This window comes from Dioscorea cayenensis, chromosome 12 (genome assembly GCF_009730915.1).
Source record: "Dioscorea cayenensis subsp. rotundata cultivar TDr96_F1 chromosome 12, TDr96_F1_v2_PseudoChromosome.rev07_lg8_w22 25.fasta, whole genome shotgun sequence".
NCBI classification, from domain to species: Eukaryota; Viridiplantae; Streptophyta; class Magnoliopsida; order Dioscoreales; family Dioscoreaceae; genus Dioscorea; species Dioscorea cayenensis.
This window is the reverse complement of record NC_052482.1, coordinates 17,912,781-17,929,302: the sequence shown is the minus strand read 5'-3', so window position 1 is coordinate 17,929,302 and position 16,522 is coordinate 17,912,781. Positions and strand designations below refer to the sequence as shown.

The following is a 16,522-nucleotide window of genomic DNA, read 5'->3' as shown; positions in this document are numbered from 1 at the left end:
ATGCGCCGTGAGTGAAAGCGCATGCGAATGATAATGCAGTCTGGACCAGGCGAAACATCACAACCTCAGGATGATGGTGATGATGATGATGATGATGATGATGACGACGACCTATAGTTATGGCATGAGTATTTTCATTTGCCTTTATGGATATTACTAGTACTATATATATTTTTACTTGTCTTTGTGCACATTACTACTACTATATGTTTTTTTATGCATGTTACTATGACTACTTTTTATTACTATATTATATTTTGTTAAATGCATTAGAATTTGTGTGTGCTATATTTTATTAAGATGATAATGTTAGAATTCATTAATGTACATGATAACATGGTATTAGTGAGTTTGTATTGGATTAGTGGTTGATCCAAAATTTTATTGCAAATCTATTTCAAATTTGCAACCGATTTGTAAGGGACTTGTTCTGGATTCATTGCAAATCTGTTTCAATTTTGTAACCAATTTGCAAAGGACATGTTTATGGATCTGTTGCAAATCTGTTACATATTTTGCAACCACTTTGCAAGGGACTTGTTATGGATCTATTGCAAAGTTGTTGCAAATTTGCAACCTCTTTGCAAAGAATTGGCACATATTTTAAAGATCCGTTGCAAATCCTTTACAACTTTGCAACCCAATTGTAACAGACTTTGCAATGGAATGGTTACAAGTCCGTTACAATTCCATTACCAATTTATAATATATTTGCAACTGATCTAATACTAATCCATTGCAAAAGTGTTGCCAATATGTTGCCAACATTTTACAACGGATTAGTTCTCATTGCAAAAATTTACTATGAGCAAAATAGCTATGGCATTAATCTGTTCCAAAATTGTTACAAAATGTATAGCTATAATAGAATTGCAATGGATTTGACCATTGCAAAACAGTAAATTTTTTGTATTGATACCCTTTCATGGACTACTATTTAGTCTTTACCACTTCTTTTTTAAATAGAAAAGAACTATAAAAAAAAGAAAGAACGAAAAAAAAACTATAATAAAGTTTTGTTTTCCAAATTGAGTGCTCTAGTGACCTAAAACTAAGAAAAAAAGAAAAAAACTAAAAAATGTTAGAGTCACTAATTTTATAGTCTCAGAGCTGTAATACAAAAGAATATACCTCTCTGCTTAGTTCACGAAGTTCATTCTCCATTTGAATTCTTCGGTCTCTGATAATGGAAATAGGCGAATTGAACAAGAATCTGTCTATCAAGTCAAAGAGTTCTTGCAAGAAGTGTCGGTAAACAAAACGAGTAATAATTGGTGTAATGATCATCGAGATCATCGGTGTACTTGAACAAACATACAAGTTATTAATACTTTCTAAATGAATAGCAAATATATGGAATGAAAGCTGATAAATATTCAAAGGTGAGGATACGAAAGTATCAAGAAGGAAACAACCACTGGCATCTACTACTATGGAAGGTTTGGTTAGATTTTATGCCACTCCAAGCTATTCATAAGTATGCTGAATATGAGAGTAGAAAGTTATTTGGACGGGAAAAAAATTTAGCACGAGCAAAGCAAAAGACGGCAGCAAAGTGATATACCTTCCCACATATGTGGCATTGCTGATCAATGCCAAGATGAACATAAAATGACTCAGACCCTATAGAGGGCCAAAATGAAATAAGCCATCAAATGATAATTTGTCAGAGTTTATTTTAGTATCTTTTGGTGAAGTTTGAGTTCACTTCTATATATAATTTCTCTTCGGTGCAAATTAACTGACACTTTAACATAAACCCTCCTACTAGGAAACCACACTTCTTCAGCAATGAGAGTGTTTGCATTGTCGTAGGAATAAGAAGCAGCAAAATAATTAATAATAGTAGTTTTGTTGTGTGTGTGTGTGTTTGCGTGCCCCTACTTCCAACTTTGTGCTTCAAAGAAAAATGCTTATCAGTCTACCAAAATGACCCTTCATTTTTTCACATAGAAAGAGCTTTTATAGTAACATGTCAAACCACAAAATTTATTAATTCACTCAAAAAACATTAAAAGAGAAACAATTATAGAAAACCATCAATTTGTAAGCAAATGATTTCAGAGAAAAGCACAAGAAAAAAACTTGCCTCAACATTACCTCTTCTTATCTGCAATTTTAAAGAAATCAACATGTTAGAATTTTGATAACTTCTGCATAAACTTAGCAGTATAGCATGTATATATGCTTAAATCTCACATTTAAACAAATTTGGGGGAGCCTTCCACCCATATATATTTCCGCCATTGCCCAGCCGAGGATAGTTCCTAATCCATTACTTGTGCCTTCTTGTACAATTGCTAACCGAATGGCCTTTTCCTAATAAAATGGCAAGATAACAAATTAATAATCATAATTCTATGCCTCACTTTGTCTTTTAACTTTTGTTACCTGCAAAAGCCTTCGGCTCACAAGCACAACCATTCCATGAGTAGATGCATATCTATTGTCAACAGGATTACAAAAATTCAAGCTTCCCAAAAGAAGCAAAACCGAAGAAACCTGGACAAGAAAATATGGCACTATATGCTCGTTCTATTGATTGCAATTGCAACAGCTAAAAGAAGCTCACCGCACACAATACACTCTTAGTGTCCAAAGGAGGTGTAGATTGTGTTGGGGCAAGCTGATCAATCAAAGGCTTTATTGTAGAATGCTGGCTGTAAAAAGGCGGAGGAGTTCTGGGTGAATGGCGGGAATGTGCTATCCATGATCCTGCTGTTGGAATTGGGCTACTTGATAAATACCTCTTTGATTTGATGTGTTTGTGATAAGATGATTTAGTATCTGCAAATGAAATTCTATCTTTTAGCAATTAGCATTTACATCCATTGAAAACTTACTTGTAGTACAAATCTCTCCCGGCTGAACCATAATGATGTAACCGAGCACCAACAGGAATTGGTGAACTCGGTGCTTGAGGTTGATCCTTGATACAGCCAAAATCACTATCTTGTACAATTGCAACCTGTAGCGTGCACGTATGCAGGACTACTAGGTAGTTATCAAAGATGGCAAGATAACCTGAAGAATTTCAGAAGTTGAGAGCATAAAAGGTTGAGGAGAAGAAGGAAGAAGGAAGAAGAAGAAGAAGAAGAAGAAGAAGAAGAAGAAGAAAGAAATGGAGAAGAGTTCAGGAAAAGAGAGAATTGACCCTCCGTTTGGTTCACGGAATAGGCATGGCCGGGAATCATAGGCGGATCTACATTAAGAGAAGTGGGGTCCATGGACCCCACTTTTTTTAAAAAAAATTACCTTATATATATATATATCATATATGGCATCAATTAGACCCATAATAATTCCGTGTGGAGCCCATTTTAATTTTTAAGTGAGTATTTTAATGATTTTATTATTTTTTATTAATTTTTTAAAACCTTTTTTACTCTCTCAAAAGCTTAGTAATTAGTATGCCCTAGTTTTAACCACCAGCACCTCTATTTTCCAAACAATTGGCATCTGCCGCATCTAACATCTTTCTTCTCAATTTTCATCTATAAGGCATAGTCTATATATATGTGTGTGTGTGTTTTTGATCTAGTTATTCATGCTATTAATTAATGGTTTTTTTTTTTGTTGCAATATATTGACATGATTCAATTCTACAATTTTATCTTCCTGTCTATTAATTAATGACTTCTATTTATAAAAAAAATGTAGTTTAGTATTATTTCAATATTATTTTTCAAAATAAGAACAAAAATTTCTATTTAATCGAATAATAGATATGATTATTAGACAATTACTTATTTGCACGAAAAAAACCATTGATATACATATATGGACCCCTATAGTGTAGAAATCCTGGATCCGCCACTGCCGGAATGGGAATGAGAGTGGTGGATGGGGATTGGGGATGGGAATGAAGATATAGGGATAGGAATGAAGATAGTGTTTGATTGGAAGGAATAGAAAGTACGGATGGCAACGGGTAGGGTATAGGTAGGGTATGCCAAAACTCTTACCCGTACCCGTAACCCCTATCCCATATTCGTATCCTTACCCGTACCCTCCAGGGTAAGAAAATTATACCCTTACCCTAACCCGCAGGGTACCCCCTTACCCATTGTTCAAATTATCGAATTAAATTTAAATATAAATTTAAACAACAACAACAACAACAACAACAATAATAAATTAATTATACATTACATTACAATCTTTAAACACATGTCCATAAATTCAAAATTACAAGTTGATATATATTTGTTTATCTTAAATTATATAATCAAATAAAACTGACGTCTATTTAGGATTTAATAGTAACTTTACCTTTTTTTTTATGTTTAACTATCTTGGTTTTTGTTTAAAATTTTTTTCATATATCTACTATTTATATTTTATATAGACATAGTTTCAAATTTTATAAATGTCTAGTAAGACTTTTGAATATAAAAAACATTATTATAAGTAATTCTTATAAGTTATATCCAATTAATTTTTTATTAGTATCTTATTTTTCAGAATGTTCTTATCCTTTATAGAATAAATTATTATAATATAATTTTTTTATATTTGTTTTATAATATTTATTTTTTTAATTTAATTATGATTCTTAATATATATTCAAAATTCAATTTTGATAATATTATACTTTATCAAATATAGATATAAAAAATAAATAAAATTTAAAAGAATATAGTAAGAGAAAATTTGGAAGTATTATTTTCAAATTAATCCCTTTTTGACCGGGTACAGGTACGGGTATACCCGTTGGGTAGGGTACAAATTGTCATCCCTAATAGAAAGTGGGAATGGAAAAAAAATAAGAAAAAGAAATCATGTCAAATTACCTTTATACCTTTTAATGTAAATAAATGATATTACATATAATATTTAATTATATTTAAATATAACTATTTTTTTAATTTACAAAATAATTTAAACAAAATTATTCATTTTAATTATTATATTAAATATTTTAAATAAAATCTAATTTAATTATTTTATGTTTTTATTATAATTATTAAAATAATTAATCCATTTAATTATTATCCAATTTAGTTTTTATAATTATTATATTTAAGAAACATTTGGTAACGTAACAATCTCTCAAATGAATATATAAATAAATAAAAATACGATGATACATGATCAATGACACAAATATATGCAGTATATCATAAAACACACACATTATCATCCATTCCAACATGCAATTAAACCAAAATTTACAATAATTCATCAAAAAAAAAAAATAATTACTTCATGATAGCCAAGTAATTTGTCCAACAAAACATAAATAAAAGAAATGAAGAATTAAAACAATATCAAAGATCAAAATGAAAAATTGTTCTACAATGGAAGCAGCCGAAACTCAAAAAATGAATCATGATTTTTTTTTTCTTTTATTACTAAAAGCAGCCAAGGCACAAACTGGTTTACAAGCATATGATTTACACTGCTGTACAAGCTTCTCATTTCCTTAATTACATAAACATAGTACACTTACTCAACGCTTTGGGATAACCCAATCTCTTTCTGATCGCAAACAATCATTAAATTTAAAAATTAAAATTAAAAAACCAAATTGTCCGGTAACTCCATAAAAGTCTTAAGCTCATCTTCATATATTGGTAAAACTTGCAAAATAAACAACATTTCATGAATGGAAAGCCCTTCAACCATTGGAAGTATTTGACGTAGTAATTCTCGCCTCTTTTCATGCTCCTCACGAGAAGCTTTTCTCGCAACAACTACTTCAGTCATTAATTGAAATCCCGGTCCTACTATTTCTATGAAATTTCTAAAATTTTCAGAAATTGAATCCATAGCGGTCTTTCTCAACGCTTTTCCTTTTTCGATGTGCTTTTGATGTACTAGCCTCTGAAGCCATAGGTGAAGGATTTGCATTAGGTTCTTCGGTGGGTATGGTAAATCTATCATTTGGAGTTTGAGAGAAACCAATGTCTTCATCCAAATTAATACTTTCATGTGCATATTGCTCTACATCATCGCCAATATCTCCTCTTGCATTACTGTGTGCCCTATCTTTGGTGAATACTGGAATATTGGTTTTTAGAGGGCATATTGGTAATTTTGTTATCATGGTTTAGCATTCTCCCCAAAATTGGAGGGTTTGCTGGTTCCAGGTTGTGGGGGATGAAACCCCTCCACAAACCTGGTCCCACTTCCTCTGGTGGTGGGAGTGATCCCCATGCCTTGGGATCACTCCCTCAATCCAAACAAATGGTGATTGTAATCCATGTTTTGAAAACCGGACCGGACCGGCCGGTCGGACCGGAAAAACCGGGAACCGGCCCATAGCCCGGTCCGGTTTTTAGAATTAATGTTGACCGAATTTTTGAACCCGGTCAAACCCGCCAAACCCAGGGTGAACTGGCGGTCGGACCAAAAACCGGATGGAACCCGGTTTTCAATTTTTATTTTATTTTGTTTTTATTTTGTTTTTGTTTTTGTTTTTGTTTTTGTTTTAAGAAAGGACTTAGGGCATGAATTGGCTCTTTTTTTTCTTCTTGATTTCATGATACTCTTTGAGTCTTGATTTGTCGAAAATATTATTTGGATTTTTGAAACTTTGGAGTTTAGAGGTATGAGAAAATAAAAAAAAAGAAACTTGTAAATTGTTTAAGAAGTATAGATCATTTAGGACTTATTTTATTTTATACTTTTATTTTAATGGTAATGATGATCAAATATGAGAATTAAATTAATCATACTTAGTTCTAGTTTTGTTTTGAATTTTTTTTGTTCATGCCTTGTCTCATCCTCACATAATTAGTAATTTAATTAGTTGTTTAATTTATGTAGTTATCATCATCCATTTATGATTAATAGATTAAGAAATAAAAGGTTTAGGGAATTGTATTTATTGCTTTATCTAGATTAATTATTTGAATCTTCAACCATTTTGATAAAATCATAATGATATTAAAATAAATATTTAAGATAATTATGATTAAAAATATAATAAAGTTTGTTATTATATATATATATATATATATAGTATATATATAATATTTAAGATAATTATTTATTTATGACGTCATCCGGTCCGACCAAAACGGGTCATCTGGTCGAACCGACTGACCCGTGACCCAAATATGAGACCGGTTCGCTATCCGGTCCGGTTTTAAAAACATTGATTGTAATTGGATGATACCCATCCATTCATCCATTGTATCTTATACATAGAGAATTTGAAACAACTAATGGCATAATGACAAACACATAATGTGTATATCTATGCCAGCTACACATTAGCTTGATTCCCTCTACCACTAGTGCCTAACATTACAATATTAACATCATAATCATAACTAATATTATAATCACACTAATACATTGGTTTAACTCACAATCACCCATTTAATTAATTCTCTATTGAACCTATGTCTGCCACACAACCAAACTTGTGCTTGATCCTAGCAACTTCTCTTTTGCAGCCTGGCCTCGTTCATGTGGTTTCTGAATTACAATTCAAAAAGACAAAAGTTGTCTAGTATTGTGGAGCAAATAATTGTAATTAAACAGTATAGCATCTCCTACTCATGATTAATCAAGTTTTTTTTCACCATTTTGATCTTTATATATATACTTCAAATCTACTAAATTCATACAATATTTCATTGTCATTGCTTTCACAAGAGAAAATACCAGAAACTGGTATGAGATTATTCACATAAGAAACAATATATATTTTTATACTACAAAACAGCCTTTGGTTCATGTTATTATGCAGTGCCACCCCTTACGTGAGTTCTCATATTCGATTCTCAGGGCTTCCATGTCGTGAGTAAATGTGAATATAAAAATTTTTTTTTCCTTAATTTAGTACTGGAATAAGAATTTTTAATTTCTTAATGAGTTTATCAAATATAGATATAATGGTCTATACATACATAGCACACTTAAACATGTTGCTGTTTATATCAACGCATCAACATGGAGTTAACAAGTATGGCTAGAACTCATCATTAAAATGCCTAAAAAAAATCCAATACTAATTTGGAGAGTCATCTAAATGGTCATGTGGAAAGAATAATATGATTCCATAGAAGTGTCTAATTCAAATCTTGATAAATAAATGCAAAATCATTGATACATTATGATGACCCTATTTTACAACAGGAAATTTTCTCAGTATAATAGTGCCGGTATGACACAAATATCCCTTGGTACTCTGTGGAAATTCTAGAACTAATTAGAGGTGATACTGATCTATGGCTTTCAGAAAATAAACAAATAAATAAATAAATAATTGAAGAAAACTGAACAAATCAGAATCTGCCTTCTTTATTTTCACAGAACAAATTAATTATAAACAGATACATATGACATCTCTTTATGTAATGAATGTGCACCACCACTGTACAAAAATGTATTATGCAATACAGATAGAATTTGATTTCCTCCACTTCTGCTTGGTATATGTTATCTCAAAAAAGAACTTGGCCACAAAAACTTATTAATTTTTATATTAGAATCTGCAGATTGCTTTATATTGTGACAAGAAAATAAATGCTGAGCTTATGACATTGATGAAGTCTTCTTTCTTTCCAACGAGGATATGTATGGCCGTAATATATTGTTTGTGCTGTCAGGATAACCGTAATTGCTGCGTATAACTGCAGAAATAAACAAAATTTCTTCTGTGAAATCCTTTAATACTCAACCACAAAATAACTGTCTTTAACTAGAATCATTACCAATACCATGTACAATCCATACAATTTATTTAAAAAAAACAAGGGAAAGGTTAAGACAATGATACTTTGAAGATTGAGAATCAAATTATGCATCTGGTAAACTTTACAAGTGATATAATAGAAGTACACAAGTATAGAATTAGTATTTTAACACATATATGTTCTCTTTTTGCATGAGTTGAGGGTTGAACTTATTTTTTCAGTAAAAATACAAATATTTTATATAAAAAAAACCCTATTAGTCAACAAGTAGTTGGTAGTAGAGTAGAGGATTTTCTTTTTCCTATGCACCTTGTTGAAATATTATAATATTAAAATTTTAAACTCTTTAATTTAAAATAAGTTTCAATTAAAAAACGAGAGTGAGAAATTGTAAAAAGAAAAAGATGGGATTTTAATCAATTTTAAAATATCCCAAAATCTCTTGGTCTATTAGCATTCAGTCTTTATGTATGGTGTTCATATCACACCATATCTTGCTAAAGAACTATGTTCAAACCTCACTAGAGATAACAATGGATAGGGTATGTCAAAACCCTTACCTTATACTCGTATGCTCTAGGGGAAAAAATTCATACATTTACCTTTACCTGCAGGGTATCTGCTTGCCTGTTATTCAAATCATCGAATTAAATTTAGATAATAATAAATTCATAATCCAATTCAATACAATGTTTAAATACATGTCCATAATTCAATTTGTTAATGATTTTTAATATAAATCCAAAATTCAATTTTGATAATATTATGCTGTATCAAATATAAATATTAAAATTAAATAAAATTTAAAATAATATATTAATTGAAAATTTAAAGTATTATTTTTAAATTAATCACTAAGAAAATGGATCTTGGGTAAATTGTGGATAAATGTTTAGCTTAATAAACAATAATATATATATATACATATTTATGAAAGTACGGGTAAAATCTATACTCTCTTTAACAGATAATGGTATGGGTAGAATAGGGGCATACCCTTACCCGACTAGCATCTGCTCAAAAAATAACGGTTAATGCCCTTACCTGTAACAATACGCATATCCGGTCAAAGAGGGTAATACATTCTTTGATCAGGTACAAGTACATATTGCCATCTCTAAACCTCACCTCAATACAAGTGTGTTGAGGAATTAACTTTCTGTTTGTGAATGTTTTTAACATGGTTTGTCCACATTTTGTTATATATATATATATATATATTTTGAAATAAATAGTTTGATTTTTGGGAAATAAATTGATGATTGTAATATTTATTTTTAATTTATAAAAATTTTAAAATTCAAACAAATTTTTATATGGAATTTGTATAAATCTGGAAATAATTATGGAGGTATATATGAAATTTCCCTTAAAAGCAAATTAACAAATGAAATAAATAAATAAATCATGATTTTTTACTAAATTTTCAAACCATGCGTTACAACAAAAACTCCCATGCAACTCAAAAAAATAAAATAAAATTTTATGTCTATGATTTATTGCCATGCAAACGCATTATTTTCCTTTTTCACTGTATAGTTACAGAAATTATGTATTAATCTATATAAAAAAGCACATCTATATATAATTTAAGTTTATTTTTATTATCATATAATTATAATATATATTTATATATAAAGAATGCTAATGGCCATTTAATCAATTAGCATTAAGTCTATTACATAGGATATTCATTTTGCTGAAAAAATCAGTTTGAATTTTAGCTCACACAGATGGAAGACACACGTTCAACTCTTCATGTTTGATATTTTTGACTTGTGACTTTATCCATATTTATAATAATAATAATAATAATAATAATAATAATAATAATAATGACAACCCCGAAGAAGCAAGTAGAACATACAAAAAGCAGAGTAATGAGTGATTGAATGTGATATAACTTTATGTCTTATTTATTTCTCTTTAAAAAAAATTCTCTGTTGCTGTTGTGGTACATGTCATAACTCACTATTAAAGGAGTAATAAGTCAAGCTGGTTGTGACCGTTCATCAAGTATGAAAAAAATAGCAAGGGGGCATCACTCTTTATGGACATCTATTATTGCCCTTTTTTTAAAAAAAATAAACCAAAATTATAAATAAATAGCTCTATATAAATATTAATGTGAAAATTGGTTAATTTTGGTTCACCTGTCATAAAACCGGCATTTCAAATGCATTGCAACTAAAAACCAGTGTTTGGAATATAGACAAATAATTAAAAATGTCAACTAATTAATTAATTGTTTAAACAAATATATATATATATATATACACATACCCATATATATACATTTATAATTATAATCATTTACGTAATGCAATTAAAGGTGCGTATAATCTTGTCCGAATTCTTTTTTTCTTGGATCAATATTAATATTTCAAAATTTTATTAATCAACAAAATTATTATTGGCTGACGATATAAAAAATTTTATAACAATCACTACTTAATCTAGTGGAATGTTATGAAAGAATGATGAATAGATAGATTCATTAAACAATCCTTAGGTCGATAGTACTGTTACGTTATTGCACGTACATTATAAAATACTATAACAACATTGTTTATTTACTGTTTATGTGTATCCAACATGTCTTTTTCCTCTTGAAAATTTTTTTAGAGAATCGTTAAGTCATTATTTAAAAAAAAGGCTTCCTATATTTGATTGAATAAATAAAAAAAAATATATCATTTGTATTTGGGGGCGCGAGCTAATTTTTAGTCCGAGCAAGTAAACCCGCCGATCAATTGAACTTGTGAGTCGGACTGGTAACCCATAATCAGCCACCACTGTAACGGATCCGGTTATGAGTTGTATTATTTTATATTTTTTTATTATTTTAAAATGTTTATTATTAAAGACTGAAGATAATATGGGCTTGTGAGGAGAAGGTTTCGAACGTGGAACCTTTTCCCCAACCCTTACCACTCAACTACAAGTAGCAAAAAGCTATTGAAGCCAGTTTCAACTTTCATAATTGTAACCCACTATTTTATATTTATTATTCAACCTCATTTTTGGTATAATTTAAAATGAAGAGAATTTATATCTAAGTCTTTTTTTTAAAAAAAAAATCGCATTTATTTCTACAATATTTCTGGGTATTTCTTTCCTAAATAGAATATCTAAAATCTTGTGTATTTTTAAACATGTTATTAATTTAAAATTACAATATTCTTTGATATCTTGTTTAATGCATGATAACAAAACCTCTCCAATGTAATTTACAAAAAAAAAAAATCTTTTAATTATAGTCATATTTTCCATCTCCATCCATTTAACAATGTATTTTAAAGAAAAAAAATCTATCTAACTTAAGATAAAAATTTCATTATGAGATAACATTAATAACTATCTAATTGTGAAAGAATCATTAGCATTTTAAAATTATTCTAAGTTTATCATTTCAATATTTAATTGATCTTTTATGAAAAATAAATTTTTTATATAGTGAGATATCTTCAATTCCCTAGATCGAATAATTAATGTTAATCAAATGAATAATTTTTAAAGAGATTTAATCTCATATCAATTAATATAAAAATATTACCCATAAATTAATGAGTGTTTAACAAAATAAACTATAGCTTGTTTGAAATTATCTAGATTATTTTATGACAACACCACTCTAACTGGCCCAGCCATGAGTTGTTTGTCGATATCATTTATTTACTTTAAGATATAAGCAATAAATGATTTTTATGTTATCCATATTTAGTCCCACATCAGTTAACTAATGAAAAAAATATACCACCTGCCTATAAAATGGATTATTATTACTTTTTTTTAATCTTTTATTTATGATTTTAAAAATAATATTTTATAATTTTATTTAAAATAAAATAAAATAAAAACCCGGCGGACCAACTCAAAAACTGCCAGTTCAAAAGTCTGGACCAGATCTGGGTCACCTGAACCGCCGGGCCAACCCAACCCGGTGGGTCATTACTGTAGACTAAGCTAGTTACGGGTCGACCTTTGGCCGAGCTGAACCCACTGGATCCAGCTCATAAGCACATCTAACTTGTAATTCCTTTTTCATCATTCAATAAAAATAAAATTTAAAATTTAAATTTAAATTAATTTAAACACACTATGTTCCCACCATGCATTATTATTCTCCGTCATTCCAAAAAGAGGCCAAAACCATTCAAAAAGGAAACAAACCAACAACATTTTGAGCACACATTCAACATCAAAACACATCTCCACTTTCCAGAAACTCACTGCACAAAATTCATAGAATTCAGTATAGGAAAATATGCATGAAACTCAGGCACAGAAGCAGAACAAGGGCGACGATCGCCGGAGCAGCAACAATCCGAGATTTAGCACAGAGAAAATCTCAGTAAAAAACCTTTTGAATATAGTATAGACAGAAGAAAAAAATAAAAATAAAAATACAACATGAGAAATATCAGCAGATATATGTTTGACAGTAGAATTATTTCGGAGGATATATTGATTCCATCCCCATTGTTTGAATAGGCGGAGCAGCGATCACTGGAATGCCAAGTACCGGACTGGATCCTTGAGACCTCTCTCGAATCTCACGGTATTCTTGGCAGATGGCACACAAGTGGCAGCACACATGCGTGGCGCAGTCACCACAGGGTGCTTCCTGTGAAGGTTAAAGGAAAACAAAAATGGCTTAATATGATGAAATCGAAGTGCAGGAACAACTCGCAAACCTAATAAAAGTTGTATAGCCAAACCATTTATAGGCTTACTAACCAAAGATAATTATCATCTATCATAAATCAACCTTCAAAATAATGCAAAAGGTTGATCGGTGTGAGGCATTCGCCCTATCAATTGTTCACTGAGAGTAAATGATGGCCTTAAGAGTAGTGCAAACCCACAAATTTGACAATTTTATAGAAAACTATAAAATCAAATAATTCATTTTCTTTTTTTTCTCTATTTGTTTACAAGATTATCATCTAATATACAAATAAATGTGCTGTGGGATCAAAAACTCACAAAAGGCTGTTACAACTTTAAAGCAGAAAGATCAAATTATTTGGACTTATTTATGTAATCATCAAAGGTATCAAGCGGATAAATACTGTACTGTGAATTAAAAAGGATATTATGACAAATAAAGAACAATAAAAAGGGAAATACTTTGGTTCTAGATGCTAGAAAGACGACAAACTGTCTTCCATATGGAGTGGATCAAGGAGCCTTGACGTACCTGGAGATTATACTTTGCCCGTAATGCCCTGCGATATCCTCCAGCATAACAAGCAACCACAGATCCTGTTAATCCAAACAGAATACCTCCAGTACACAGACAGCATAGGCTATTGACGAGGCCCCACAAAACTAAGTGGGTCATGCATGACCCTGCTAAGGTTCCCGAGCCCAGGAATTCTGCATTTTTGGCAAACAGAAAGCAAGGAAAGAAGGTTCCTATACAGCCTAGCAGTTTTAAGAGAATATGAGGTTAGTAAGTCCATATATTCACTCACAAAGTTCAATAATCATAAGGAAATTAACACTTTCCAATGAAGAATGAATATCGTGCAAAAATGAACAATATTTATGTTATGATCATTCTGATGAAGATTTAGATCGTCACAACACATAAAATATCTGCTGAAGTCTACTGGAAAACTTGCCAAAATCAAATCTAAATTTGGAATTTGAAAAAAAATCTCACAATTGTGAAACAAACACATAAGCTAGGCTGATTTAGTTACAAATTTAAGAATGGCACCTTGGCGTAAAAGAAAACAAAAATCCCACTCTCAGGGCCAGCCTCCCTAAGTATTTCATAGAATGGGATGGGCCTGATGGACATGTGGCCAATTTCAAGTTCAACCATATCCCAGGCTTAAATCCTAATGATTCCAACAAGATTCACACAAACCTTGGTGTATTGCCTACCTATTGATAGCTCCATCACGGAGAAAAGTTTGTGGACTAAGACCATGTATAGTATTCTATATCTGCCAAATGCAGCAAATAAGAAGTCTCTCCCTTGTAAGCATCTAATTGAAGCACTTATTCACATTTGACTTGTGCCATATAGATCCATGGATCTTTTATTGTCTTAAAGAAAACCAATCGTTGTTAGCATGTCATGTATAATAGGTGATCAATAACAATCTTTAGTAAAAGACTATTGTATTTCCCATCAAGTATCAATAAAGCCAGAATCTATGGTAAAACTTTCCTTTGTCATTATCCTTACTAAAAGTTTTCCAACATTCCAAAGACAAAAACCTCAGCTTGCATCAGCTCCTACTCTAGCAAACTCTGATCTATTTTACAAAGACGGATGGCAATGCTAGCAAACAGAACCATTCTCACCCAATAAATGAAGCAAGAATTATTGTATCACATTATCCAGAATGTTTTACACAGAATACTAGCAGTGATTGGTTTTACTACAAGGTTATCATTTTCACCAGGACGAAAACTAGTGCAAAAATTTGTCAACAACAATTTCATTTCACATATAAATCAAGGGAAAAAATGAGATCAATTAGCATAAACCAATATTGTCTGCAACAGATAAAAATCATAATACTAATCTGACAAAAATAATAGTTTTAATTTGAATGTCACCATACAGATCAGGAGGCAAAAAGTATCATACAGCTGGGCATATCATCACAGCATGCACAAATTCCAGAAGACCACTGTACAGGATCCGGTCGACTAGCCAGATGCTGAGAAGGTTGACTAACATCCACAACATTACTCTCAAATTCATTGTCTTCCTGTTGTAATGGTATGTACTGAGGTGGAACATAACCACCTTCTGCTTTCATTCTTTCTGAAAAAACAAAGCAAGAAAAGAAAAAAAAACAAACACCCATTGTTCAATACTTACCATTCTGAAAAATACATCAAACCACAAACTTTGCGCAAAATATGATTCCACAATGATTTTCTCAAGTTCATTCAGATATAAATAACCATCTTAGCAATAATTCAAATCAACGAATGGACAACACCCAAAACCTAATAATCTTTTCATGGAATACTACAACAAAATAATCAATAAAAATACCAAATTTGGGGAAAATAAATGCAACAAGAAATCAATGAAGTCCAAGTGTAGAACACGAAGAAAAGAAGCTTCCAAACAAGTAAAGATCCAAGCTTTAAATTATCTCACAGCATTCACAAACGAAACGCATATGTCATCAAATCAGATGAAATGAATATCAAATTGATCCTAGAACGAAACCCTAGAAGGCAAAACGCATTGAAATTTGAAATTTAAAAACAAAAATCAAAATTTTCCAGAAAAGATTGCGAATTTGATACCTTTCTTTCGAGGCTCGTTAGGGTTTGATCGCGAGAAAGACGAACAGAGAAAGAGCTCGCTTTCAGAAGCCATCAACCTTTCCAGCCCAATTTAATTGATTACTTACGGAGCATTTTTCAAAGAAGCCCCTATAAAATAAAATATGATTGTTTTTTACATTTCACCCCTTGAGAAAAGAAAATTTACTTGAGACTTTTCAATATTACATTATTACTTCTCACCCCCTTCTTTAATTTTTATTTTATTTTATTTAACTCTAGCAACAATCAGAATATATTTAAAAATAAATAAATAATTAAAAAAAAGTTAAATTATATTATAATTAATTAGGTGTCAGTGTTGTCTAATCAATGATAATACTTCCAAATTAGTGCATGTACCTTAAAAAATTAAATTGGCTTAATTATTAAGCAAATGTTACATAGTTGGTTGGCTTGATGTTGCCACTTGCCATTTGCCAATGTACTTTTTGGATGAGCAATTAGAAAGAGGACCACTTAAGTTTTTCTTCTTTTCTTCTCTTTCCAACTGAGGTTGAACTTTCATCTTTTGGTATAATATTTTTAATTTTGATTAAAAA

General features: G+C 30.5%; 1 protein-coding gene across 1 annotated transcript; it reads right to left on the bottom strand.

The window, feature by feature from the left end:
- Positions 1 to 12,869: 12,869 nt before the first annotated feature.
- LOC120274070 (cell number regulator 5) lies at positions 12,870 to 16,025 on the bottom strand. Its single transcript, XM_039280821.1, has 4 exons — positions 15,942 to 16,025; positions 15,265 to 15,444; positions 13,855 to 14,081; positions 12,870 to 13,278 (listed from the first exon to the last, which is right to left on the bottom strand). Exons 1-4 carry the CDS (start codon positions 16,012 to 16,014, stop codon positions 13,102 to 13,104), a joined length of 657 nt encoding a protein of 218 aa, XP_039136755.1. The 5' UTR covers positions 16,015 to 16,025; the 3' UTR covers positions 12,870 to 13,101.
- Positions 16,026 to 16,522: the final 497 nt, after the last annotated feature.

Bases quoted from the DNA above. Each gene is read 5' to 3' on its own strand.
- LOC120274070 (XM_039280821.1), bottom strand. From the start codon at position 16,014: ATGGCTTCTGAAAGCGAGCTCTTTCTCTGTTCGTCTTTCTCGCGATCA. The intron at 15,445-15,941 runs GTATCAAATTCG...TTGTTTTTTCAG, and splicing joins TAACGAGCCTCGAAAGAAAG to AAAGAATGAAAGCAGAAGGT. The intron at 14,082-15,264 runs GTATGATACTTT...TAAAACTGCTAG, and splicing joins CTGTGATGATATGCCCAGCT to GCTGTATAGGAACCTTCTTT.